The 27,954-nt window shown below is 45.1% G+C and overlaps 3 protein-coding genes and 2 long non-coding RNA genes across 6 annotated transcripts; 2 read left to right on the top strand and 3 right to left on the bottom strand.

Annotated features, from left to right (window-relative positions):
* Positions 1-853: 853 nt before the first annotated feature.
* Positions 854-2,043, bottom strand: LOC127328586 (F-box protein At5g50450-like). Its single transcript, XM_051355178.2, has 3 exons — positions 1,859-2,043; positions 1,600-1,762; positions 854-1,480 (listed from the first exon to the last, which is right to left on the bottom strand). The coding sequence occupies exons 1-3, from the start codon at positions 2,041-2,043 to the stop codon at positions 854-856; spliced, it is 975 nt and encodes a 324-aa protein (XP_051211138.1).
* Positions 2,044-2,588: 545 nt separating this feature from the next.
* LOC127332648 (uncharacterized) lies at positions 2,589-4,687 on the top strand. Its single transcript, XM_051358959.2, has 3 exons — positions 2,589-3,067; positions 4,035-4,220; positions 4,315-4,687. The coding sequence occupies exons 1-3, from the start codon at positions 2,714-2,716 to the stop codon at positions 4,579-4,581; spliced, it is 807 nt and encodes a 268-aa protein (XP_051214919.1). The 5' UTR covers positions 2,589-2,713; the 3' UTR covers positions 4,582-4,687.
* Positions 4,688-6,662: 1,975 nt separating this feature from the next.
* LOC127330021 (uncharacterized) lies at positions 6,663-7,786 on the bottom strand. Its single transcript, XM_051356387.2, has one exon. It carries the CDS (start codon positions 7,753-7,755, stop codon positions 6,886-6,888), a length of 870 nt encoding a protein of 289 aa, XP_051212347.1. The 5' UTR covers positions 7,756-7,786; the 3' UTR covers positions 6,663-6,885.
* Positions 7,787-15,809: 8,023 nt separating this feature from the next.
* LOC127330019 (uncharacterized) lies at positions 15,810-17,291 on the top strand. 2 transcript variants are annotated; one of them, XR_007869091.1, is made up of 2 exons: positions 15,810-16,497; positions 16,701-17,291. It is a non-coding gene; the product is annotated as an uncharacterized lncRNA (long non-coding RNA). The 2 variants fall into 2 exon arrangements; XR_007869092.1 differs by having other exon boundaries at positions 16,621-17,291.
* A 1,385-nt stretch (positions 17,292-18,676) lies between these two features.
* LOC127332647 (uncharacterized) lies at positions 18,677-21,282 on the bottom strand. Its single transcript, XR_007870593.2, has 5 exons — positions 20,960-21,282; positions 20,444-20,477; positions 20,009-20,109; positions 19,851-19,928; positions 18,677-19,126 (listed from the first exon to the last, which is right to left on the bottom strand). It is a non-coding gene; the product is annotated as an uncharacterized lncRNA (long non-coding RNA).
* Between the last annotated feature and the right edge of the window lie 6,672 nt (positions 21,283-27,954).

Below are 27,954 nucleotides of genomic sequence, written 5' to 3'. Positions count from 1 at the left end.
GCGAGCGAGTGGTTAGTTGGAGTGTCCTAATCTATGCAACAAACCGGCGGGGTTGTACCGGCGGCGAGAAAGAATAGGCGAGTGAGGGAGAATTTGAGCTAGGTGGCGGTGTGGTTTGTGTGTCGAGTCACCGCTAGTTCAGTCCCTTCCCCGCTTTTCACTCGATTGCAATAGGTATGCATTGTCTATCTTGGAAAAGTAATTCTATCCATTCAATTAGAAGGGCGACTCCAAATAGTTCGGAAGTAAATCTGTTGGCCGCGAGGTTCCTTTTTTTTTAACATGGTCGGTACCGTCGGTCGTTTTTGAAAAAAGCGCATGCGGTATAGTAAAAAGGAAGCTCTCCACCATAATTTAGATGTTAACTTGATTTTGGTCTAGTTTCACCGTATTACGCAATTAGTAGTTTCTTTTATTTTCTAGTATTTAGGAAATACATTTCCTCGTCTATTTAATTTTATGTGAAATCCGGTTGACCTCCACCGCGGTAAAATAAACTAAATTGGACTAGCTTACTGACCAATATAATTTATTATTGTTCATCCATGCATGATCATATTATTTGTCGTGCCTTAATCGAATTTTTTACCAAGTTGTTTACTAGGTGTATGCTGTTGAAGAATTGTTTGAGTGGTTTGATGTAGAATCTAATGGGGTAATAAGTACTTTCTCTCTATAGTTTTTGCCACATCTGCGTGTTATTAAAAAAAATCCGCTGTGTACCTATAGCAAACTCGTGGAATTAACAAAGGAACTGAAAAAAAGTAATTGCAGTTTGGTTAAACTACCTTTTGGTTAAATTGGCCTTTAAACTTAATCGGGAAATCCTTGGTAGAAACGTTTACAACATGAATTACAGCGCTTGTTCTTGGGCGCAGTTAGCCTTGTGTGACTGGATCCAGTCCCTGGCCTGGCATGCGCGTGAGCAGTAGTGCACTGAAGCGCAAACAGAGCATCGTCTGAACTCCCTCCCCCTCGTCTCTTCTCTCCCGCATAGTTTATTTGCACACATGCGTAGCTGCCCGTCGGATGGGCCTCCCTCGTGTGGAGCGTCTCTATCAGCTCCCTCCTTGTTTTCAGCCCTCCTACGCTCTGCCCACTCCACCATGAATCTGCTTGCTACGTCTTGTTTCTTGAGTGGGGTGAAACCACTGAGAGAAGCTGACCCAGTTGCAGCTTCGGCCATCTCCCTTGCTTTCGCCAGGACGATTAGTCTACGCCCGTCAGGTACGGACCTAGCAACTCCGTACCCATCGTGTATACAGAAACCAAGCTCGCGTAGGGCGTCGACGTGACCCAAGCTCGCCGCCCGTGCGCAGAGAGCTACGGCGGCTCCGATGTCGCGGCTTTCCCTCGTTCCTCCACTTCCATTGAATACAATCACTGCTAGTGAGTAGATTGCTTCCTTTAGGCCACCAAATGCAGCAGATAGCAATAGATCTGCTCCAGCGTTTCTGTCGCTTATGCAGTAGAAACGAATCTAGACAGGATGAGGTGGAAAAATGGCATTAGAGTTGATGTACTTTGCGTTTCGGGTTACTTATATTAACCTAGCTATGTATGTGTAATTTTTACTGAAAAATGGTGGACATAACCTACCATTCCCAGTAAGTATCTGGCATCGATATTACCAGCTTCGGCACAACTTTGCAGGAAACGATCGGCGTGAAGGGACCAGTTCCTAGCTCGGACGGCCAAGCCAAGGTGCGACACCTTGTTCCTCACGTGCCTGCTCTTCCCAAGAGTCCAGAATCGCTTGCACCTGTGCAATCACTAGAAAATGTTAGGGATCTGATTTTGGGCATACTCAATTGCAGCTCGGTTTAGTTCTATCTGCGAGATGTAGAAAAATTGGTACGTCAAGAATGCGGATGCAAGATCTGCCGGTGCAACAGCTGACGCTGCAACAGCAGCGATTACTGTGACCACGATTTCATCGGGCAAAGCGTCAAAGCTTGTAGCCGACTTGCTGTTGCGGTTGCCTTGATTCATGCAGTGCATTTTTTTGGCCGTGTGGATGGAGTTGCAGCCTGTGCCGTTCATCGCCGTGTAGCCTGGGAGCTATCCTAATCAGGAGGGCTTAGTGAGAAGTGTAGGTGATGGAAGCAAAACGGTGGCCACATTTGGTAGCTATATACTAGTTGGTCGGCACCGCGACCGTGTCAACACAGCACATCCTGCTCGGCTGGGTTTAAATTTGGGAAATCAGTGGCCCGTGCGTGGTTGCAGTTCTCTGTCTGACCGTGCCCGTAACGAAAGTGTGAAAAAAATCTTTTTTGACAAGTAGGTTGCGGCACGGGTTGCGGTGAAACTCAGAGCTGAACAGTCGGTGGTACAGCGTTTGACCCCCGTGGAAATATATTCCATGCGCCTGTGCTCCGGTCCGGATTGCGCGATACCGGTTGGTTCGGATACGGTGGTCCCTGTATAAAGTTTGTACTTTGTATTATACGCATTGTACGGGATGGCGTGGCAAAGTAGAGGTGATGACGTGTGATTTTGGTTGTCCGTTCCGTGAGCCTCCGTGTCCCTTGCGTGTCCCCTCCCAGTATAGTAAGGTCCCCCGCCGCATCGCCTTCTCCGTCCCCTTCCATTTCCCCCCAACCGCCCCCAAATTTGGCAAAGAGCAGAGGAGAGGAGAGAGACAGAAAACCCTAGCCCCATTCGACCACATCCATCGCCGGCGGTGGAGAGGAAGGGTAGCAAGGCGGCGATGGAGAAGGAGGGGAGCAAGGCGGCGTCGGCGTCGTCGGCCGCGTTTGCGGTGCTGCATGCGGAGAATGCGGAAGCCGAGGCGTCGGCGACGGCCTCGGAGGCTGAGCTGCTGGTGAAGGAGCGGGAGGTGGAGGATCTGAAGGAGGGCGGCGCGCAGGGTTTGGTCGCGGCGGCAGATCTGTGGAAGTCCGAGGCAGAAGCGGCGGTTGTCGCGGAAGGAGTGGCGGGAGCAGCGACGCCGGTGCTGGCGGATGATGTGGACCAGAAGGCGGAGGCTGAGGAAGGCGTCGCCGTCCGTGGGCCGGCGGATGCTGGGAAGGGGAAGGAAGAGGTGGTTGTGCGGGAGGCGGAGGTAAGCGCATGTTCATGCTCTTTTACTCCCCCCTCTTTTAATTTCATTTCCATGTGTGCGGAGGTTCCTGAAATTTGTAGAATCTCGGTTTGCACTGCATCCGTGGGTCGATATAAAACTATAGTTAATCCTTACTGATTTGATAATACTATAGTATTGGAGTGCTAGCTAGTGCAGAGAACAGAACAAAAAGAGAGTGTGCCATTGATGATGATGAGGATGTATCATAGTAAGAATGTAGGGCATGAAAATTAAAGGCATGAGTTGTGGCCAAGAGGATCCTAGTTATGATGTGTATGTAGCTGCCTTAAGTTATTTTAGGAGGATGTTTCATTGTTGTTCTGATTCATCAATTAGGTCATGCAAGTCTTGTCAAGATAACCTGCTAGTTGCAATGGTTGCATTGCTGCTGCTTGTAATTTCATAGTTAATAGCTTGCTGTTTTGTTTAGCTCATGATGCGCCAATGATGTTGCACATCACCTAATGGCTAAGTTGGAAAGCCTCCAAGTAGTTATCAGTAATTCTGTAAGATTATAATGAAGTATCAATAGATATCATGAAAAAAAATGACTACATGTGATATAGTTACTTGCTTGTTTACTTATTCCAGTTGTGATGCATTGATTAACAGAGCAGCTGCATTATCCCCATTAGAGCATAGTATGTTCTGATTATATTGCAAAATTAAAATGTAAGCATCCAGATAATTTTGATGACCTAGCATAATGTGAGAATATTAACCTTTTGAGATTAATGTGAGGATTTTATCATGGGATTACTGTGCTATGATTGAAAGGATCTTGTAATGTATAGTAGAATGAAATCATGATGAGAAAAGGTGCTACCATAATGTAAATATAAAAATAATTAAAGACTAATTAAGATGACCTGTTTGGTATGCATAGTATTTGGATGACATTTTCCTATTGTGGATTAATGTGGGGACTTATGTTATTTGTATGAAGGGTGGTGAAGGGTCCAGGAAGCGGAAGCGCAAGGAGGATGAGGCTGTCCCTGCTCCAGCAGTGCCTGCTCCAGTGCCTGCTCCTGTGCCTGCTCCTGTGCCTGCTCCTGTGCCTGCTCCAGAAGTGCCTGCTCCAGCTTTCCCTGGTCAATATGAGCAGTTGGAGGATTCAGATGGCTCCCTGGAGGTGAGCTATACTCACTGTTCTGTAGCAATGCATGTATTTCAGTATGTTTGCTATGTATCTGTAATCTTAACTTGTACAATTTGTTGTTGTGCAGTATGACTCCCAGGATTCATGCGAGTCCGTGGACAGCAGGAACATTGCATCCTTCTGGACCAAGCTGCTGAAGAAGCTGGATGCTGGGGACCTCCCTTTCAAGAAGAGGGGGATGTACTTCTGTCCATGGCACAAGGTGAAGCCCAGGGATGGCATTCTTGGTAGCCTCAGGCAGCACTGCGAGGAGCTAGCCCATACTGGCAGCTCCAAGCAGATAAGGGCAGAGCATCAAGGGCTTCTCATGGTGCTTGCTAATGAGGATGCATGATGCCTAGTTCCTGTGGATGGTGGTTGATCTGTACATTTGCTTTTGGTTTATGATGTTGGAACTACTGGTGTGAGTTGTGTTGAACAATGTTTGGTTTGCTTTTGAACTGAGTAGTCAGACAATCTATTATAGTGATGCTCTTAATTACTGAATCTGTGTGGATCTATGTTCTATGTTGAATTATTATGTAGCTGGTGATGCTTAGCTCTGTGTTTCATTTGGAATGATGGTGGTTTCATGTTTCATTAATTTGTCAATGAAAGCACAGCTCAAGTTTAGCAGAAGTTTGAAACATAAACAAAAAAATTGTAATCCATCATTGCAAACAAAAATGTGCATGTCTTTCATTAACATGATGAGGGCCTTTGCTGAATCCTACTGTAATAGTAGTGACAAATTTGCATATAGATGGTTAGGTAACATGGCTATGATTTTAATTATATGCTAGCACATTAGGACTAATGCAAATTTAAATATAAAAGCAAGTTAAATATTAAAACAAAACATTAGAACCTTTCAAACCCTAAGGACAACCAGCAATGGCGCACACGCAAGGATTCGAATATTTTCCCCGTACCCACCGCCTATCGCCGGCATCAACTCCACCTGATCGACGTAATTTTCGGGTCCAACACCGATTCTAATGACGTGGGGCCGGCGGAAACCGTCTTCACCTAAGATACGTACAATATCTACGTGGCATCCGATCATCTATGTGGAAAATGGCGTGGAGTATAATTATACGCGACTAATACGGCCCCATGTTGAGTGACACTGCATTGGAATCCCGAGGCTGCCGTCTAGAGTTATGGGAGGTGTCCTATGCTGGTCATAGCTTGTATGTAATTTAACAAAAGTTTTTTGATGATGCAAACATTTTTTCGGGCGTCTAAGAGAAAACTTGTGTAGGTGTTATATCCGCTATTTGTTTTTGAAATGTACCATGCGGGTTAAAAAGATTATGTTGTGTGTCCTGGTAGGGATAGAATGCAATGTGAAGAAAAAGATTGAAAAATACAGGGAAACCAGAGTTGGAAAACAAGACTAACGAAGACAAACGCCTCGTGCAAGAGGGGAATCAAAACCTCGCCGATGGCGGTGTGGCCCGATCTGAAGGTCTTTTGTTTCACCGTGAAAAGCAGAAAATCAATACGTGTCTAGTCGGTGTCTACCATGTCCACTCCTTGCACGCAGGGCAATGAGTCCGAGGATATTGCTGTATACAAAAAAAATCCTGTTAAAACAGTTCTTTGTGTGAAGCAGAGTTTCACGGCGTCTATTTTTTGACCAGGAAAAAAAAGAAGTGGTTTGATGTACCGCAAACTAGACATGATAGTGACACTGCATGCGCCCGTTATCGATTCACCGGCGAGCAACCACGGGTGCGGCCCCCCCCTTGTGTTAACTGGATCCACGGTGCCTCTCTGCGTAATGTGAAATGGCCCTCGTCAGGTCGGAGAAACCACGTCCACCCGCGCAAACATTTTTTTGCTCACCTAAAAACGATATTTTTTTTTGACACAAATACAGTATGGAAAGACTCTGTTGTGTAATTTTCTATTAAATAATGGGGCGATTTGTCTGTCGCTTATATCCATAGATTGTCGGGATAATTGCTCGGGGTGTGGATACCATTTTTTTGGCGTGTGGTAATTTGTTATGGCATGTAATCTCCAGGGGTGATATCGTCTAGTGAGGGAAAAAAGTGACCTGCATGTGAAGCAAACGCGTTTCGTGTTTTCCTCATCGATGCAATATATAGCCATGGCGTAGGGACGTGTAAGTTGTTTTCCCCTTAACAAGAGTATTTCCCGCTGGTGGCTCTGAGTTTTTTATTTTGTACGTCGCGCCGGTGCACGGGTGTTCATCGTTTTTTCGTGCCTGCTTGTGACAAAGGTGCCAAGGTACCTTGCCTTATAAATTTAAGTTTGTTTGCGTGGAGTATTTTTGATATAAAGCTTGGTTTGTCCATGATTATATCTTCCATTAATTATGAGCAATTCGCTCCAATTCGTCAGGAATAGGGAAAATATACTTCATGTAACAGAAAAGCAGAGATTTTTTTGAACGACGCATGATAGTTACTTAAATACTAATGCGAAAGCATGACGTTACATGTTGCGGTTGGCTTGGGATGGGGATGATACAACGGAGGGGAGCAGGATTACTAAAAAACAATAAAAAACTAGTTCGGCTTCAGCAGGCACAATGGACCGAAAATTAAAAGGAAACACATAGTGGATAATGGGCTGCCGTCAACTTCAGCCCTGCCGTTTTTTAGCTGGCAACTGGTGTGCATGGCAGTCACCACTCGTCGTCTCCGTCCGAGATGTCGATGAATGGCTCCTTGCCTTTGCCAGGGGGTGGTGGAGGAATCTTGCGGTTCGGACCAGAGGATGGTGGCTCGTCGATGTCTTCGACGTCCTCCACGGCTGCAAGGAACTCATCAAGCTCTTGGTTCACCTTGTTGTTCTGCTCCAACGCTTCCCTCCTGGCTGCATCCTCCCCTTCGGTGCGGATGGAATCGCGCACGGCGAGCTCGTAGTCGATGTCCCTGTCGTCGACTTCCATGTCGACGGAGTTCCTGTCTGATACCACGTCAGTGGCTGCTTCTGGCCCAGTAATCTCCAGGTGGCACCCGGTCGCCGGCATCAGGGCCGGTCGTGGTGTGGCCGGTGAGCTCGGGGTGTAGTCAGGTGAGCTAGGGCAGTAGTCCGCGGAGGATCCAGGGGAACCAACAGTGGTGGTGATTGGAGCCAATGGTGTGTATGGTGAGCTGGGTGTGTAGTCTGGTGAGGACAGAGATGGGGAGAGCGCGGACTGGTTGGGTGAGAGCTGAAGCGGGGAGGTGGGTGATACAGGTGAGCGACGCTCTCCCGCCCGAGAAATAGCTGCAGGTGCAGCGGCTGGATCGGCCTCGTTTGGCGGCAAGCTGGACGGAGTAGCGCGGTACGCCGGTGAGAGAGGAGTGTACGTGGGAGAGACGGGTGGGGAGGCCGGGTAGGCTGGGGCAGTAGGAGCTGGTGAAACGGGAGGCGTGGCTTGGGATGGTGGTGGTGCCATGGGGCGTCTACGAAAGCTTCTACTGACGGAGGACAGGCGCCTAGCCATGCGGCTCCGAAGAGCCTTGCCGGAGCTAACGCCGAGGAGATATGCTTGGCGATTGTTCCTCATGGTGTGTGCACCGTGCTTCTCCCAGTTTCATCGTGCGGCTGTATATATAGTAGAGCTGTGTGATGTAGTTGTCTTGCAAAGTACTAGCCGCTGCCGTGGAGCCGTCGATGGTTTGCTTCGAAAATAACACATTGCAACGGAGGACGGGGTGTTGGGTCATTTCGAATGAGCAGTAGCCGCTGTGCGGTTCAAAGGTGTTGCTTGGTGGCAGTACTGCACTGTTGATCACGTCGTCCGCGGGGGAGGACGCGGGAGGTGTATGTAAAAAAACTGAATCCACACATAGGCTGCGGCGCGGTCATGGTTGCTCCGTTCAGAGCATGAGTAGTCAAATCGTAGCAGCCGTGCGAATTTTATAAATTTCAGTGCTCGAGGACATCTCGTCCAAATTATTGTAGTTTTGATCGTACTCATGGCTGGTTGAGCGTTTAGAGAACGCCTAGCATTTTGTATCTCGTTTTCAACTGTTGGTGTGATTGTGTTTGTTTACCATTTTTATAAAAATTCAAAGTTTGAAAGTATTTTTTTTAACTTTGGGATGGTGTAGGTTTACCCATTTTTCGTTAGTTCTTTGTGTTTACAAAATTTGCGAACGAGGGCGCGGGACGATTCATGTTATATGAAACGGGGATAAATGTTCGCTACTGGGTTTCCAAAAAGCAGCCCAGAAAATTTTACAGTTCATTGTGTTGGAGACTTCGGACATAATACCGATGTGCTAGGCTGCTATTAACAGGCGTCACGGGCTTACAATGGAGAAGCTGGATAGCCGCGAGGGAGTATCCAGAAATTCTAATTGACGTTTCGAAGTCTTATTTTAGTCGATGAATTGAACAAATTGTGGCGGCAGACTTCCTGCATTATTTTTCAGGTGCAACACGTCAAAAAGTAGATCTGCCTGCGTCGGGCAATCCTCCTTCGGCTGTGTAAAGAAATTAAGACTGTCATTAGTTGTGTAATATAAAATTGTCCACAAGTATAGAAAAAAGTGTAAGACTATGTAGCGGGGTTTTGTGTTTGCTTCCTGATATATTACCGAGGTGAGACGTCCACCTTGTTTTACTCCATCGAAAGTGCGGCAGAATTGGAGAGCTTGAACTGCATAATCATTCCTGTATTTTATTTTGGCGCAGGAATATGTGTCAGATTAATTGGAACATGAGCCTATGTTGTTGTATTGCAAGCTAACGATGAATAATGGTTGAATAACACCATAGGAAAAAGTACTTACTCGTTGGTCGCTGTTTCGGCTAGTGGCGAAGTTTTTGTGTAGATATTTGTCCAATTAGCCCAGTCAATAATCCACCCATCGAAGAATGTTTCTATGCAACGTCTTAATGCTTTGGTAAGGGCAGCTGCTATTTTTTCATATGCATCCCATTGGCCTGCATGGTTTCCAGCAGCGTGAACTGTAATTTGCCTTCTCTTCATGTCCCATGCATATGCTGCACATTTGCTGTCCACCATTACTAGTGTGATTATCTGGTAAGGGAAAAAAGGATATTGTTAGATATTTTTTTCCCTATTTTTAATTCTGTTCGTAAAAAAACGCGGGGGGCTATATTAGCTGGCAGACATGTGAGCAAATAATAAGATAAGGTAGGAAGTACCAGCATGCATTTGGACACGTCGTTCTTTAAATGTTTACCAATCCATTGTTGTTGTGTGCTCCTGGCGGTAATGTAATCTTCTCCGGCAATAGCACGCATCTGCATTATGTTAGCAGGAACAGAGGAAACAAAGTAAAGGTATGAGTGATTTTCCGAGCAATTCAATAATACTAGGCTATTACACGATGGATTCTTGCTGATTAGTTACCGCAAAATCTGTCTCCAAGTAGTGGCGCCAGTCAGGGGTCGCACCGTTCGATGAAGCCTGCTGGAATCGACGAAAACATATGTCGCACGTTTCGGGTCCCAATGATCCACCAATTTTGAATTGCTCGATAAGGTGGGAGGATGAAATCTCGATGAATTTCGGTGATCCATGCCTCAACCAGAAACTGTGTTGAACAAAAAATATGTTGGTTGAATAATTATATAAGAAACAGACAGGTTGAATAAAAAATGCAAAACTGTTAAATGTTTGTAGGGTTTAAAAAATGAGGTTTGGTAGGAACCTGTTTAATTGTCCAATGGATCCAATTGCCCATTTGTGGAATGAATTTGCAGCCTCTTTTCTCTTGCTGCATGAAGGCCATGACGTGTCTCTTGGTGGACAAATTATTCTTCCTTCGCGGACGACCTTTCGGTTTACCGGAGACTGGGTGTATTCTAGCTCGGCCACTAAATCATTGAGGTTAATTTGTGATGTTGTCCTCTTGTTGAATAGAAACTCTCCTGATTTAATTTTCGTCTTTTCCATTGGGGACTTAGGGCTTGATTTACGGCTAACCTTTTTCGGTGGGCTAGGACCAAGTGGAGATAATGGCGAGTAACTAGTTATCCCATTTTTTTGTATGCCGAAAACGGGTGTTTGGTCAAGGGAAAAATCATCGAATTCAGGTCCTAGCGAGAACGGGGGAGGCTGGCTCAGGGGGTGTTTCGAATTGGTTGGTGTTGTGCCTGTTGATATACGAACCATTATTAGTCTCCCATGTGGAAATGTACAAAAAAATATGGTGATGGGGTTGTACCTAGTAACGGACCTGTTGTGTCTGGTGTGGTTGGCGACGGGGTGAAAGGTTCTCCCGGGGAGTTTGAGATCTCGGTTGCCTGCTCGTTGCCATTTCCTTGGTTGTCGAAGTTCAAGGTGGATATCGCTTGTACAAGCTTGTCAGTCTCTTCCTCTATGGACCTCCTTGCCAATGTGAGTATCTTGATGCACCTGGCGTTGTGAGCTTTTACAGCTATAATTGCCTGCATCTTGGCCTATGACAAATACGGGAGAAGTAAGTTTCTGAAGTAAGGATAAAGTATAGTATATGGACATTTGAAAAGTAGATAGTTGGCGTGCTTGTGTGTGAGGAACTAACGTCCATATTTGGTGCTTGCTCGCGGTGGATTGGATGTTTGGGTGCACCGGACTCCCGTGGCCTTTTTGCAATGGAAATTGCTGCACTCCTGGGACTTCGGGTGGTTGTTGGTCTGACAACCTCTCTTCGGTAGACAACTTGTCCGGCTGGGCGAAGCTGTTTAACAAATTAGGTCGAACGGCATGGGAGGTTAGAAAAAATAGTTTTTGCATACCCGGTAATTGGTGCGTCTCCCTATAAATATAAAAAAAATTGTAGCAGGGGAGTCTTGCCTTGCCGGCGCCGAACATTCTGCATGGCGTCTGGCCTCGTAAGCCAATTGTCTCAGCCAAAATCTGTTTGGACAAGATTTTTGGTGCGAAAGCATCCATACGAGGCAGTTTATTTTTATCCAATGACAATGATCCATAGTCCATGTTGTCGAGGTAAAAAATCTGCAGAAAGTATTGCGATTAGTTAGTAAGGTCAAAAAATCATCGAGAGTGGTGTCAAAAATGTTAATGGGGGATATTATCCGTACCTGGAGAAACAATGCAGTCCCTGACGGGGGGTTGTATGGCGTGTTCGTCCTAGTTGCCTTTCTTGCACAAACACAGGCCGAGAAAACTGAGTCTACAATATACGATGCCCAATTAAATTGGTGAATGCCACCTGGGTCTGATAATGCAGGCCAAAAGTTCACTGACTCAACATCTCCTGGATTGGTGCTATCGCAAAGCATGCTGACTACAAACACTGAGAATGAAACCTTAAAAACTTCTTCTTCTGCTGATGAAAGGTCTTTTCCGGCGAGAGTACGAAGCATCTTCATTGCTGCCTGCCTTGGTGAAGTTGTTTTTTCGTCTATGCCGATCAGACCCTCTATTTTCTGACGCATCGAGACAGACTTGTCAAGGCTGGCGTCCCATACCTCTTTCCCGGCGGAAGGGATTCCGAGCACCATGGCTGCATCTTCCTGGAAAACACTTAGCCTTTTGCCAGCGGACACCAAGACTGACCTGTTAATGGTGTCAACTTTGGTGATAAGCCATGTAGTGAACTGCCGGTCGAACTGGATCTCGTGGATTGGGGTAGAAAAAGCTCTGAAACCAGTTGATTGAGCTAGGTCAATCTGCCTGCAGGTGAATACCTTGGAGCAGGCGTTCAGCTCGGTGAAAAGATGTGAGTTTGCATAAGGCAGTTGTTGCGTCACCATCCTCCCGGCGGCCCAACTTGCAGTCCCTTCTTTGTTGGTGGATCGGCCCCTTCGGCCACTCCACGATGGATTGCTACTTCTCATGAGGTGATGCTTCTCCTTGCAGAAACTAACCTTGTGAGGAAGAGGATGCTGCTTTTGGAAGAAGAGATAGAAGATTAAAACTGGAATCGGTGGGAAAATGTTATGATGCCAGAAAAATCGGCCTGAAAAGGAAGGCTTGACTATCAGTTTGGCTTGAGCTTTCTGAAAGTCCGGACGGTCACTGGTTCATGGTGCCATACCGTGTGCAAAAACTCTTTTTTTGCACGTTTTGACACTTTGTATCGGCTACGGTACCTCCGACCGTACCGTATGTAATGTGTGTTTTTTAACACGGTTGCACACATTTAGGATGGTCCGGCGTTGTTTCGAATTAATGGTGTGGGCTTGGACAATTTAGCGGCGTAAAAAAACTTACAGCCAAACTGCTGTACTTTGTACCTTATATTTTATGTGCGAAATAAAATTGCTCGTGCGGTGAGTTGTTTGTCATTTCATGTAGATGCTTGGAAAATCCAGTTCGACTGCGATTTTTGGGGATTTTATGTGGTGAATAGGGTTAGAATTTTTGCACGTTCGTCGTTCGCGGAGTGGAAACTTTGTATCCCCCATGCAAGTAGAGAAATGACGGCCCACGATCTAAAAAACTAGGTGGATGCAAAAAATAATCAGTGTGGTTCAGTTTGTATGTCATTCTGTTTTTTTGGCCTTGGTGTTGAATTTTTTAAAGACTATTAGCCAAAATGAACTCTACCACTGTATTATGTTAATTATAAGGCAATTGAAAAAATCCCTTGTAACAGGCGATTAGTCTGCCTTACAAATGAGCTTACATAAACTTTACAGTGTTACATAGCTTGTTGGATAGCCCTAGGGCAGAAACTAGGTAATGCAGAGAACAAACGGATCGATACATTGATAAAAACGGTGCGGTTTGGCCTGTGGCAAACTACCGTTTAGGTTGCTGCGTGTTGACTCCAGTGCCGCGCCTGACATGCTCGAGAGCAATATTGAACCATGGCGCACAAGGAGCACTGTCGAAACTCTCTGATTCTGGTCTCTTGCCGACCGCAAAGGCGGTTCGAGCACATGTGTAACACGTCGTCCCCGTTGCCCGACTCGATCTGTGTTTCATCTCCAGCTCTGAACCACTCTACCATAAACTTGTTTGCTATGGTAGGTTGTCCCCCCTTACCTGGTTCTGTTGGGCCCAAGAGAGAACCATGATCGTCGAGGGCTTCGGCCATCTCACGGGCCCTCGCAAGGGCTACGAGTCTGCGACCCTCTTGTGTGTCTCGTTCGATACCGTATCCATCATGTATGCAGAACCCCAGCTCTCTTAGGGCGATCACATGTCCTAGGGATGCCGCATGTGCACACAGATGGGTGGCCCCATGTATGTCTCTGCTTTCCTCGCCTGCACCGCTTCCGTTGAACATGATGACTGCCATAGCGTAGATCGCATCTTTGTGCCCTCCGGTTGCGGCTAATGATATCTTTGCAACGCCATCCGCACGCAACTTGACACAGTAGAACGTGATCTACAAAAAATTGGGGTTACTTATTTAAAAAGTGCTAAAAGAAAGATGTATCCTGCAACGTTTGTGAAGAAAAACTAGACGGTGACATGGCGAAATGTAAACATACCATCCCTAGGATATATGCTGCATCAAGGTTGCCTGCTTCAGCGCATGTTTGCAAGAATGTTTTTGGCCCATCCGACCACTTTTCCGCGCTGACGTCGAAGCAACACGCACTGACTTTTTGGAGGACAGATCGGCTCTTTCCAGTCTCTGTGAACCTCTTGGACCTGCGTTTAGCGGATTGTAACAACGTATTTATTGATCGTCCGTGTGTGGGGGGTGCTTGGTTATAAAATAAATTAACAATAATAAACTCACGTCATGGTTGCGGATAGGAAGTCGGCGGGCAACCGAGCTGAAGCTGCAACTTTTTCTAGTATAGATGCAATCACTCCATCGGGGAGGTCGTCGATGCTCGTTTCTGCGACCTTTTGGACCGTGGTATCGGCAGGAGGCTGCTCAATCTTCTCTTCGGCAGACGGCGACGATGAGCCAAGGTGTGGAACTACGTGAGGGTCCATGTGTTGAGTGGCTAATTCGTAACGATAGCTGTGTCCTAACAATGCAAATGCCTTGCTAAAAGTTTGAGTTGCAAGACTAAATGCCCAAATGTAATTGTTTCCGTAGTTGCTCTGAACCGTGATCCACTGGAAATGAACAACCGTAATTTTTTTAACGTGAATTCACACATTGTATCGGCATCGGTGGTGACCACCCATCGTGTTCTCATTTAGCATTTTTTACACCTTTTGACACATTGTCACGGGCCCGTTGCTAGAAGCATATGTCTGTAGATGTGAAATTTTTACATCATTCCACACATTTGCATCGGCCACGGTCATGGATGTGCAGGCCACGGGATTTTAAAACCAATGTGGTGCGAGGTCCACACGTTGTCAACTCGAAAAAAGGACACACCGTGACCGTGTACTTGTTGTTGTTTTGGCAAAAAAAATGCTACGGTTTGTATGCACCGTGGTGTTGTTGACAAAATTTGGAAAATTCCCGTGGAACGGCTAACGGAGGGAATAGTTTGAAACGGAGAGAAACGAAATTGTCTAACACCGTGTGCTCCTTTTGTGCTCTCTATATATGATCTAATGGTTGGATGCGTGTGCATAGCTACCACCCTTGGTAGCACAATATTTTCCATATATATATATATATCCAAAATAGTGTGCTACCATGGGTGCTAGCTATGCATACCCTTAGAGCCCTCCGATTTGCTATACACACCATGTTATCCTTTTGCGAGAGCACCGATTTCTAACGGATCCCATTCACGCCGTTTCATCGAGAGCACCACCCTACAGGCTATAACACCACAACAGTACTGCGAGAGTAGAAAAACGCAGAGGCCACACTCTTCACCGCGTCCTCAACCCCACCCGTACACATTTCCTCTCCCCACCCCATCCACCACAGCGCGAGGCCGCATCCGTGCGCCGCATCTTTCCCCCCCAGCAGCACCGCACCGCACCTCCGCCGCTGCCCAACCAGAGAAGAAGAGGGAGCCAGAGCCGAAGCTCAGCCCTCGCGTGCTAGTGCGGCGTTTCCACACATGATCCACAATGAAGATTTCCCCAGCCGTGGGCATGGGAAGCTGTTTGATCGGTTTGGTCTTGGCCTATTTCTCGATCTGGTTTTGTTTCTTCTCATTAATTTTCTTTGATCTAGTTTTGATTCACTTTTTGGGGGAATCAGGTCCATGTTGATTTGCTAAAGCTGGCGTGTTCCCAATCTAGATCCAAGTTATTATTCTGTTGGGTTTTCTTGTGCGAGTGTGTTCTCCATTCAGATGAAGTGCAATGTGTTCCCGTTGGAATTTCCAAGGACAGCGTATTTGTCTGACGTTCTATTTTTTGGACAGAAAAAATCGAATTGGTGTCTGCTGTATTCTAGCTTCAATAATTTCGGATCCAAATATGCAGCCGCCCCTCTCTGTCCCTCAGATTAGTTTCTTTTATTTTGGGTACTCCTATAATTTTTTGCTAGGTTTTATTGAATGGTGAAGAAAACAAATCAAGTTTGTATTAAGGAGCTGCTAGCTACACTAGGACAACATGGATCCGCCCCTCCCCCATGGCGCCTGTCTCTGCGTCTCCCATGTCGACGAGGAGGAAGGAGCCCTACTCTAGCCGCGGCGTGCTGCGAGCTGCGAGCTGCGAGGACGGAGTTTATGAGCTGCTCACCAGATGTGGCATACGGACAGGAGGGAGGGACTGCTCCTATTCTGTATTTTTGGGCGAGACTAGGTCCGTGCTGCTGGTCTCCACGTTCAGTATATTTCTTATATCTCTCTCCTGCTACTGGATTCCTGTAGTTGAGTGCCTCGATGGTCCACGAGTCCACGACCTGTTTCTGGATCTATTCATGATGTAGTAGAGGCTTTGTAAATTTTTTTCAGTCAGGAATCTGTTCATGTATCTGAATCTAGCAGCACAAATCTCTACTAAACTCAGGAATAGTCAGAGCTGTTAATAATGTGGAGCATCATGCTCCATGTGTATGTTTTTGGTTTTCTTCCTCTTGTTCACTCACTTACCAAGGTCAAGTTCAATGATATGCAAAGTATTCACCTCCAGGTAGGGGAATCGTGGTTGCAGAATTGCTTTGTGCCATCCACTAAATTTCGTTTTGCTTTGTCCCTAACAATTGCAGAGATCATGCTTGGTGGCTTTACTTCTATGAGGTGGTGAATATCCACGGCAATTGTGAAGGCAAAATCTCCATCGAAGAAGAGTGGAATCCACCTGATCCAGTCCGTCTGTGCTGATCGCCGCATCCTTTGCTATCTCTGAATGGCCAAACAATTTGATTATTTTTGTTCCTTAGTCTACTGTTTATGAATAATGGCCAAGGTGTTCGAGGGAGGATAAACTCCAGAAGACTGCTTGGCCCTGTTTGACAGGCCTAAGAGAAATTTCAGGCTAGCAGAACTCAGAAAGGTAATTGATCTCCTGCTAGATTCTGTCTCACATTGATACACCTTTTCCCAGATTACGAAAACACCATGGATCAGTGCGGTGCCATGAAAATAAATATCACGTGCCTTTATAATGCATTGACAGGCTCTTAACAAAATTTGCAGATCGTGCCATTCATGCTGTTGGGCGATCATTGGGCATCACTTTCCATTGTGCTGATGCAGATGTCAACTTTGCTCATCCATCCAGCCGTGTAATCCAGGCCACCCAAGATGCGGAGGATGGGTCTTTGTGAAGAGAGGCAATTACATCAGAAGCATAAGAATATTTCAGCATCATCTGCAGTCATGGCTTCCCCGAAAAGCTCAGTCCTCAAGCATGGCTCTGACCGTCCGTGGCACGGCGAGGTGACAGTCTTCGAGGAGAAGAAGGCCAACAAGTGCGCTGGATCATCTGCATGATTCATGTCCAAGAGCGACCTGGAGGCGTTGTCGTACCTCCGCGACAACTCCTTAATCGTCGAGTATTGTAACCCGGGGTCACGCCGTCTGTGGAGGTCAAAACAAACGCCAACTGGAATTACAATCGCAGTACAAACTGCAATCTCTTGCTTTCTGCTATGTCATTTTCTTTGCTATAGCTATCAACAAACCAGCTTGATAATTATATCTTGTTTTAATTTTGAAACCTGTTAAAAATTCTAGGTGTGAATAGAGTACTAGAGAACTGGAACTGCAAGTCGGGCAAAACGTACAGTTAAACTCTCATTGGAGTTGCAATTTGCAATGTCCATATGCATGGTTTGTTTTTGCCTACTCGTTGGTCACTTCAACTGTCATTGGAGTTGCAATTTGCAATGTCCATTTGCATGGTTCACTGCTTTGCCTTTTCGATGGTCAGTTCAGCTGCCATTTGAGTTGCAATTTGCAGTGTCCCATTCGATGGCCATTTTACTTCAGTAGGAAGTGTTAAAACGTACAGCTAAATTGTCATTTGAGTTGCAACATGCTTAACTGCCATTTGAGTTGCAATTTGCAATGTCCCATTCGTTGGCCAGTTCAGCTGCCAGCGTATCATCTGTACTATCATCGGTACAAGGGAATAGAGCATGTAGGTTCAGCATGCCAAAACAAACGCCTGTGAGAATGGTAGTTTCAATTTTCAAACGCAGTTTAGACGGGGCATGTCAAAGCCAGGCTCCAAGCATTCAAATACTCCCTTCACAAAGGATGCTATAATTTGACCGGTTGTTTTAATCTGTTTTTAGCTATAATGGCATAAGTTCCCAAAAGAATTCGCAACCTTCAAAAACCAACGCATGCTGCAATTACATGTGTAGAAAAAAGTGTATTTTACCATTCAGGTTGCAATTACATGTGTACAAAAAAGTGTAGTACAATGTTTTTGCTTTTGAACGTCTGCAATTACAGCTAGCATCACTTGAGCATCCCAACGTCTCCAAACGGGGTAGTAGCAGCCGTTAAGTCCATTCCTTTGCCAGCCATGAGAATCTTGATCCCTTCATTTTTCTGCTCACTGTATCGGATGGCCATGAGGGGGTGCATAGCTAGCCATGCGGGTAGCAAATCCGCGTATATATATATATAGAGACGCGCTATTTGACTCCCTGGGGGCAGAATATTATTCTGCTCCCCGGCCGAACCATGCTCCCAATACCGCGCCAGGCGCTGGTCACCAAGCGCGCCCGCTCGTGTGCTCCCGACCGATAGCACGCGACATAATTTTGTTTCCATGTGAGATACGTTTCTCCGGCCGTGCGTCTGCCCGCGCTGTGTACGACGTAAGAAACTTATGCCAAAGGTAATTTGCAGCCCATCGTGCAGAGTCAGCCCACCTCAATAACCGATGCAAGGATTTTAACTGTTGACGTAAGAAATATGAAGACACCGTAAAAGCAGCCCACTAGCTCATCCCGGACGAGTCATTCAGCCACCCATCGATGAAAGAACTAACGGAGTGTTTGGCAGTAACAACACTGACATGCTTCTAAGAATCTGCTAGCCTGATAACACACCATAACTTAAGATACATTATGGTCCACTAATTGAACGTAAGATATATTATGTCGCTCAGAGAATTCTAATACATCATATTCCATAAAATTCTGAATACATTATTTCACCAAAGATTTCCAGGTGCCAATCTTGGCAAAAAGAAACATGTTTCTGACAACACGACATAGGAACTCCAAGTCATGGTAGATAATATACACTGATAAAGAAGAATGATTACAACTTAATAAAGCTAAGATATTTCAGAGGTGATGTAAAAGTTTAATGCCCGTAAGAATAGTAAGGATGGCCTGATTACACAATGCAAGTTTTGCACGTACGGCTTCAGCAAGAACTCCAGTGTGTCCATGCACACATGTGTCTACATATTTCAGGCATTGCGCGCATATCAAAAGTAAAGGAATTAATATGTTAACATGTAATAAATTACATGAGTCGATGCAAATTATTTAGTTACATCAGCTCCACTAGACGACGCTTTGATGTTGTATTTCCACCGTACTAGGCAGCCCGACGCTGAAGACCACAACATGCAGTGCAGCTCTACATTTCATTGTGTACCCAGGAGCAGGACACACCCCCAATCCCACTTAATATTTTGAACATCGCCGTCTGTCCTGAAAAATGGGCAAGAGAATTACCATAACAATCAAGAAGCTGGACATAATTTGCAACCATAGAATTCCTTTGGCAAAAATTGAATTAGTGAGGAGAAAAGGGATGTCCATTGTCACACCATCACCAGTATATATAACAAGATTTAGAAGCTAGTCAGGCCTGTAAGCCCAAATTCGGATTTAGGGTAACTATATATACCCTGCCTACCAAACATTAAACAAACACAAAATTAAAACAAAGAAAAATCTACCACATACAAACTATATATAGAGCATCCAGGAGTCATGAACATGATTGATAGAACACTTTTTTGGTTATATCTGTTATACTGGGTTTTGGGCATTAGTCAGCTACACCTATGGTTGATTTTGCATTAGTAGGGGACTTTGCAAGGGAAAAGTAAATTGATTCGCAGTATTCTCAAAATAGGACTAGAAAAACACAGAGTGATACGTGTATACATAAGAAGAAGAACAAACATGATCGATCTGTGCATACATTTAGAATTGTAGTTACCAGAAGCAAAGATTCCATGCTTAATTTTAACTGGAACACCTAAGAAGCCAACCATAAGCTAGTATTGCAAGAAGATCCAAATACCCGTTTATACAAGAGGTAGCAACTTATTTTTGTTTTGCAGGAAGAGAGCTAGCTGCAAAATTTTCAGTATTCAATGAAATTATGAGGTTCTAGTCCTCAGCAAGTGAACTGATAAGTCCATACCCATACGTCGATGATGTCGCAGACGAGGCCACCCGCAGCATTGCATACCATCTATGCTACCTGCTGCAGTGCCATACACTAAAGCAACCCACCACACGATATAAGTAAGAGCACAGATATCACAAGCACATCATAGAAATTTCCTATAATATCATTACCTTGATGCACTAGGCACCAGCCAGAAGACCGTCCCAGTGTCTCTTCTCTACTTCACCTCTGTGACATCACGGAACGTGAATCTGCCAAAAACCCATCATACCTGCAGTGCAAAATACCATAAAACTTCAGGCTACATCGCATCCAAATCCGATAACAGGAAAAAAATCGAAATTATGGACGCAATAATGTAAATGCACAAATGAGTTCAATGTGAACCGTATTCAGCTCCTATATCTGTTGCCAATTGGTGTGCATATAGATAGAATTAGTTTACATACAGGGTACATGGATGTATTACACTAATAAAGCTAAAAATGAAGTCTGCATTTAATTAATACCTAAGCTCCTAATCATGGATAAATTAATTGATAAGACTTATAAAGCTAAAATAACTACAAAGACCTAGAGTGAGGTAAATTAATTACTTATCTTACCTTATCTGTAGAAGACTTGGCCTCACCTGGATCTCTACATCAACAAATTGAGTTAAAAAGTCAGCGCTATTTCCATTTGAACAAACGAAGTAAAAAATCAACACTAGTTGGAGACCAATAATTATCTTTTGGAATTGAAATTTGGTATCTCCACGCGAATCAGGAGTTAGTAGAAGAACTTCCCAATGAAAATATCATTTAGCCAGTAGCCCAGTACCCAAACTGAAAGCTGACGTAAAATTGCAAGGGGCTAGATGCCCAATTCGTGGATATCTGCTAGCGTTATGGCAGCCGCAGGAGGACGCCGATCCAATCCATACACAAGCTATTACCCACGGGAGACACAACAGATTAGACGGAAGGAGGAAGAGAGATGGGCAAAGAGGTCAGATTCAAAGGCCAGGCGTCGAGAAGCATCCCTAACCATGGGAATCGTCTGAAAGTCGCGGGACATGGACGGGATCTGGAGGTTTGGACGATTGTGGCTCTTAGATAAAAGGGGTGGTGATTGCTTACGGCAACTGGTGGAGGTCGGGGATCGCAGCTGCTGCCGGAGCATAAGGTCGGAGGTCGCGCGCCGGCGAGGTCGCCTGGACGCGCGCCGGCGAGGTCGCGCGCTTGCCCTGAAACCGCTGGCGGCTGTCCTCAGCTGCAGCCGCCCGCCGCAATCCCAGGCTCGTCGCCGGCTGCAATCGCCGGTGGAGCCGCTCGTCGCCAGCAGCAATCGCCAGCAGCAATCGCCAGTGCAGCCGCTCGCCCAAATTCCAGAACCACCGGTTGTGCACGATGCTACTGTGGCTCAAGGTAAGAGTAGCGGTGGGCAAATTAACCGTCGATGTAAAAGAAACAAAAAAAAAATTACATCAGTTTGGGATGGAACCGTGGGCGGCCGCGCCGGGTGCCACGGACCGTCTGCCTGGTTCGCTCTAATCGACCCAGGAGCAGAATAAGCTATTCTGCACCCAGGTGTCTAATAGAGTTTCCCTATATATATATATATATATATATATACATTCTACTCCCTATGAGCCACATAATTTTAGGAAAAAAAAACAAAGTTTCGCTAAGTTTGGGAGACGATTCTATTTTTGCACACAAAGTTTCGAGGAAAAAAACATGTTTACGGCCTTTGTAAAATGAGAAAAAATCGTTAATAGTATTGGAGCATCGAAAATTATCATTCTTTCGCATGTCGCAGATTTTTTTTTTCAAAACTTCATGTGCGAACGCTGAAGTGTCCAGATTTTTTTAAATTTTAAATTTGTTTTTAGACAGTGAGGCATATACAGCTAGTAGTAGTTTGGTAGCTTTGGCCGAGCCGAACACTGAATACGTACGTTGCTAGTAGTTTCTGGTTTTTGGCACGTAACTCACGCACATACTTCCTTGCGTGACTCCGAGCTGTATAAGGAGTCTGAAATCTCGTACGCGCCTACTTAATTGGAGCCTGACCGACTAAGTATTTACATCGGGCGAGTTAGCGAGGCGCCTGTGGTGACTTCGTCAATTTCAAGATCCAATCCGCCAGCTCAGTCTTTCGGAGGTGCTCATAGGGGTAGGGTGTGCGTGTGTGCGTTCATAGGGGTGAGTGTATGCGCGTGTATGTGGGCGTCTACGTTTGTACTGTGTTTCTCAAAAAAAAAAAAAAAAAAGCAGCGGCTGTATTCACTTTTTTTTTCTAGATGAGTTGCATTGCGTGTTAAAGACGGATTCGCTGACTTGATGTACGGAGTACCTCTTTTCTCTTTCAGCGAAAATCCAGGCAGGATTTCAATGCGCACGGTACCAGGGAGACTTTTAGTTTGGACGCACCATCACGAACCATCACGTCCGATTTCAATTTAATAGTAAAGATTTTTGGCTGATTTAAAATTTGTACTGTACAATAAATGAAATCTTTCTCCCGTGAGCAAGCTAACGGCCTGTTGTTATTTCCGCCAATACAAGAAAAGGCTTTGTAACCAACCAAACAGGCCCTATAAGTGGTTCTTCGTCTCTGATCTTGCAAGTGGAAGGTGGGTTACCTACTTGAAAAGCAACACCGGTCGTTGACATGAAAATTGCTTGATTCACACACCAACCATTTTTACCTGATCCTACAACGAACTGATCGAGTCTACGTCTTAACAAACAAGAAGACGTTCTCCTTTCCCTACTTCCCATGTATACCTCGATGAATAATAGACGTGGATAATCTCGAGCAGCAACAAAACACGCGTGACTTTTTCAGCCGACGTATGCTCCCTATACGTACGCATCAGTTTGCATCTGCAGCTTTCAGAGAACAGCTGTTATTAGCATGTATATCTTCATTTTCTTACAAGCTTGTCATGTCGCTTCAAAGCCCAACCTCATCAACACCGTTTGGGTGGCAAATGGCAAAAGGGCATACTCTTCAACGGATTCTAGAACGCCGAGGCTTTTGTATGCATATCCCGCGATCTACCGTGACAAGAGCAGCCTCTCCCGCCCGTCGCCGTCGGCATAAAATCCACCCAACGTTACCCCCGGCCGGCCGTCCCCATCACCTCTCGACGTCAAGGGAAATGTCCACCATTGGCGGCAATTGACGTACTTTTCGGCCGGAAACTTTCCTCCACGTGATCGCCGTTGCTTGATCCATCTCGGCTCACGTACTGACTCGGCGGTCACTTACTTATTCGCCGTCGTTAATTAATCGTTGAATGATGATTAGACGCATTTGGTGCAGCGGCCTTGCTCGTAGCAGAAAGGTGAATTATCCACCCCATTACAGCATTTCTTTTTGTAATGGCAATCGTGCAATAATTTTTTGCTACGAAAAATCGAACTCTTTGGCGTATTCAATTATTTTGTTTGCTTTGCTAAGTACATGGGAGAACAATCAACTTCCAATTTTATATTGGCAGACCAAAGTTTTGGTCGTTTTGGTGCGAACGGAACTAGTTTCATATTCAAAAAGCAATAAACCCTACATGTTGTAATCATTTTCAGGATTTAAATGTATGATGTGTATTTGTGGTGGTTGTACCAAGCATGCATGCAACTAAATTGTGCTTAAGGCGTGGCACCCTCGAACACGAAATCCTGGATCTACCAATATAACCATTTGAGAGCTCCTTCGATTTATAGGATAGAAAAATTATAAGAACAGGAAAAACATAAGATTGGAATATTATGACTAGTTAAATCCTATGGAAAAAATCAGTTGTGCTTGATTGTGCCAAAGCATTTGTTTTTCATGAGGTAGGACCTAATGTTTTAATCCTATGGAATTTGCAATACAAGATTCCTATAGGACATGTTCCTATAAATCAAACAACTAGTGTGAAAATATTTCTGTAAAATCTAAATCATCCTATACAATTTATATATCAATCCTATGAATCAAATAAAACCCCTGAGTGGTCGGTGATACATTTCAATGTTAAGTGCCAATTTGAGACATAGGAGCACACATGATAGTATCGAGGCCAAAATCCTATCATCAAGGGGATCGGTGTATGTATGTTCGTACGTTACTTTGTACGTATGCTTATGTTCTGAATCAGGGTCATGCAATCATACTCCTCCATTTTGGTGGCCCATATGATAGCCATTTAGCAACGTATTCTCTCTTTTGTACACCATTTCGACATATTTTGCTGACTATTGTGAGCATGACTGGTTGCTCGCATTGATTTTTCTCGTTTCGTTCTATCACATGTAATTTGGAGCGCTAACTATCGTATGAATAGAAACGTAACTTGGGCTAGATTTGGCACTATGTTTACATGATAGAAATTTCATTTAAGCTCGGTTGGGGAAACGAAAGATAGTTCGATTGATAGGCGGCACCGTTGAGGAGCGTTGCGGTTAACTAAACTAGTTCAATCACAATCACCTCTAATCTTCCTAACTATTCATCGATTCGAGATAAGGTCTACATGAAAATGATGTGCCTCGACGTTGTGATTTCATTCCCGTGATCGGTTCGTCGTTTCATCGAGTGTTTCAAACTCGGTTTCGTGTTTTCCTTTTTGAGCCCTTTGTGGGCGAGTTTTGTTAAATTTTCGCACAAGATCGACCATTTCACAATTCATTCGAGGAGTAGATCTACAACTACGTACGTGCAGTGTATTAGGAAGGTGTAGATGTACTTATACACGAATGCCAAAATATAAAACTATGAACACAAAAGTCGTGCGTGGAAGTGAGTTGAAGCTACTTTTCGAAGGAATTCTGAAACACTCGAACGGGGAAAAAATTAACTAAATTTCAACAAAAAAAAAGCTTCAAATGAATACGCATCTTTTTTGTGTTATGCATACTTCAAACCGACCCACTGTTTTGTACATCAGGAAAGATTAAAATGATGCAAATTAGTGGCAAGGTTATGTAGACACCCTCGTATTTGTCCATGAAGGGCCCATATTCGCGTTCACTAGAACCTAGCCGCGGAGAAAGTGCCAATCTAAGCGTTTCTTTTAGGCTAACTTTTCTATGCATTTCTCTGCATTGTTCTCAACCAAATACGCTCTATGCTACGTTTGCTGGACTTGGTTAGTAGATCCCATGCCAAGTATTTATTTCTCCTAGGCCGGGCTGCCTGCAGGCTAACTTGAATTAACTAGCTAGATTCCTCGAAAAAAAAATTAACTAGCTAGCAACAGATTTATTAGCCGGTAACTGAAACATTGCTAGCAACATATAGCTTGTGATGCACCTACATCTGAAAATGCATGGATCCTTTTAGGAGGTTTGGTGGTTTCTAACTAGCAATAGTTGGAGGATTGCACAGACAACCAATTATTGATATATGACGTTGTTGCACAAACTACTCATCATAATTTTTTTTCACAAACCACTATTTTTTGTGTAATATGTTGCAGATAGGTCCATATAATAGATTAACAACAATTCTAGCAATGAGGACCCCTGATTCATGATTATGTGGCGAGATGCATGTTGAGCGTGTCACTCTAGCTAGCCTCGCGTGATGCCACTTTTCCAGTTTTATTTTTGAGAAGTTTGAAATGTCCACCAAAATTTGTCCTAATTTAACACATGACCAAAACTTATAAATGGCCAGTAAAAAGTGTTTTGCAATTTCATATAATAATTTACGCACATTATTTTCATTGCTAGTGTTTCATTTTTAAAGTTAAAAAATTTACCCTTTTTGCCAAACTGTAAAATTATGCTTTTTTGAATTATTGGTAAAATTATGTAAAAACCTAATGTTATTGGTTTTCCTTTTTTTACATTTACTGGAATTTTTTGGGAATATTCTATGAAGTTCAAAATTTTCACCAAATCTAACAAAATATGAACAACCTATTAAGCAAATGGTCCAAAATGTCTTAGTTTTCTGAGATTAAGTATTACCCATTTGTTATATTATATATACTCCGTATGATCCAAAAAAATGCCGGAAGCAGCCATTATGCCAAAAAAAAAGGTTTTTTTGTCTCTATATTTCCCGAATCAGTTTCCCTGTCTCTCTCCGCGCACAGCAGAGCGAAGGCGCCGGCACACAATTCACTAGGCGTCCCTAGCCAACCATACCACCACTGCTCTCCGTCGCATCTTTGGCGCGGTCCCACCAATTGAATTCCCCACCGACATAGCAACATCTCGCTCCCAATCGCCTCGCTGTGCGCGAACCCTAGCACCGCATCACCTGCCGCCTGGCGTTGAGGATGGCCACGCTCGGCCCCCTTGCTCCTCCTTCTCTCCTCTGCATGTCCGCCCCCGGTCATCTCCTGCAACACCACCCCCCACAACCGCCATGGACGAGGATGTGCGACATCAAGATGGCGGCGCGACTCTCGTCGGTGCAGGGACACTGACGGAGGATGTACTGGTGGTCACCACTTCGAGGTGAAGCTGCCACCATCGAAGAGGCCGGCCGCGCAGAATCTAGGGCCGTGGGGACAGATGCGAAGAAAGCGGTGTGGAGGACCATCGTGTTGTGCTTATTTTCGTGAATTTATGAGAGATTAATTGTAAAACATGATTTGCATTAGGCGTCCAGCACTTTTTTTGGAGGGAGTACGTTATTAAAATGTTTGAAGTTTTTGCAAAATTTGGGGGCAAATATACCAAAATGTGAGCAAAGTGAGCCATACGATATGGTGGACAGGTTTATGCCACATACTAATTGACTTGGGGGCCGCGCATCCAAAATACTCCGTATCTCTTAGTCAACATAATTGGGTTTTAAACCTAGCGTCAACAAATTACAAAAATTTGATGGTTGTGCAATTATCTAAAAAAATCACAGCCACATCAACATCAACATGACTAGCAGGGCCCACTAAGTAGATTAGGCACACGTTTCAAATGGGCACAAAATGGAAAAGCCGCCGTAAGATGGATCACAAAATGGTCAACTTTTATATAGGGTACTCCTATTATTGTTGGACACTTAATTAGGGCATAATGAGTGAAATTTGTTTCCAGAGTAATTAGCTGGCAAAGAGCTCAAGTTGGTCTCATATTAAAATCTCTCTCGGCCCCGCACCCCCCAACCCTAGCCTCACGCACCCCGCCTCCCAACCCTCCCGCCACCGCCGCCGGCAGCGCCGCCGGGGCAAAGAGCTCGGGGCGTGGCGGCGGTGGGGGCCTTCCCTCGTGACGCATCGGGAATGGCGGCCAAGGAGTCTCTCACGCGGCGGTGGCCCTTCCGCCTCCCGGGGCGGCGGCGGTCGGACGAGGATGGAGGGGCGGCGGCGGTCCTCCCAGGGACGCCAGCTGCGGGCGGTGGCCTCCCCGCCTCCCATCGGCGGCATGCCGGCGGTGGTGGTGGAGGCGCATCGCCTTTCCCTACGCCTCTCACCGGTGAGGGGCGATGATCTTGGGCTTCTCCCGCGGTACGAGGACGCCTGTGGCAACATCCTTGGGTTCGACGGTGGAGGTGATCCTCTTCTTCGCCGGAGAGGATCGGCCTGCGGTTGGTGGTGGTGGATCTTTTGATCTATCACCGCGTTCCGGCGGCGAGATGGAGGAGCTTGGAGCTTGATCAACATCAACATGACTAGCAGGGCCCACTAAGTAGATTAGGCACACGTTTCAAATGGGCACAAAATTGAAAAGCCGCCGCTAGATGGATCACAAAATGGTCAACTTTTATATAGGGTACTCCTATTATTGTTGGACACTTACTTATGGCATAATGAGTGAAATTTGTTTTCAGAGTAATTAGCGGGCAAAGATTAAAAAAGGTTTTACTGCACAGTTTCTAGAAAGCCATGTGTTCTACATGAAGTTACTTAGAACGTCACGCAGACAAATTTACGTTTTTTACTTGTTTGTGTTATCATCAAAATATCGTTCCAGTCGCTGTATAGGCATTCACTGACCAGCTAGCTCCCAGCTTCCCACGGTCTCTTTCCCCCTGGTAGCGACTGCGCATGCATGGCAACAAAAGGATCTTGTTATTTTCAAACCCCAAAGCCATAATATTAATTCCCTAACGAACTGTTAATGTCAATCAAAATAAAACAACTATGCAAGTTGCGTATAAGACCACATGGTCGATGTCTCGCAGA

This window comes from Lolium perenne, chromosome 2 (assembly GCF_019359855.2).
Source record: "Lolium perenne isolate Kyuss_39 chromosome 2, Kyuss_2.0, whole genome shotgun sequence".
In the NCBI taxonomy this organism is placed as follows: domain Eukaryota; kingdom Viridiplantae; phylum Streptophyta; class Magnoliopsida; order Poales; family Poaceae; genus Lolium; species Lolium perenne.
This window is presented reverse-complemented; position numbering and strand designations above follow the sequence as displayed.

What these genes read in the sequence shown, in the direction of transcription:
- LOC127328586 (XM_051355178.2), bottom strand. Translation starts at nt 2,043, where the DNA reads ATGAACGGCACAGGCTGCAACTCCATCCACACGGCCAAAAAAATGCAC. An exon ending in CTTGCATCCGCATTCTTGAC is followed by an intron (nt 1,763 to 1,858) that starts GTACCAATTTTT and finishes GTGATTGCACAG; the next exon opens with GTGCAAGCGATTCTGGACTC. An exon ending in CCAGATACTTACTGGGAATG is followed by an intron (nt 1,481 to 1,599) that starts GTAGGTTATGTC and finishes CATCCTGTCTAG; the next exon opens with ATTCGTTTCTACTGCATAAG.
- LOC127332648 (XM_051358959.2), top strand. Translation starts at nt 2,714, where the DNA reads ATGGAGAAGGAGGGGAGCAAGGCGGCGTCGGCGTCGTCGGCCGCGTTT. An exon ending in TGGTTGTGCGGGAGGCGGAG is followed by an intron (nt 3,068 to 4,034) that starts GTAAGCGCATGT and finishes ATTTGTATGAAG; the next exon opens with GGTGGTGAAGGGTCCAGGAA. An exon ending in ATTCAGATGGCTCCCTGGAG is followed by an intron (nt 4,221 to 4,314) that starts GTGAGCTATACT and finishes GTTGTTGTGCAG; the next exon opens with TATGACTCCCAGGATTCATG.
- LOC127330021 (XM_051356387.2), bottom strand. Translation starts at nt 7,755, where the DNA reads ATGAGGAACAATCGCCAAGCATATCTCCTCGGCGTTAGCTCCGGCAAG.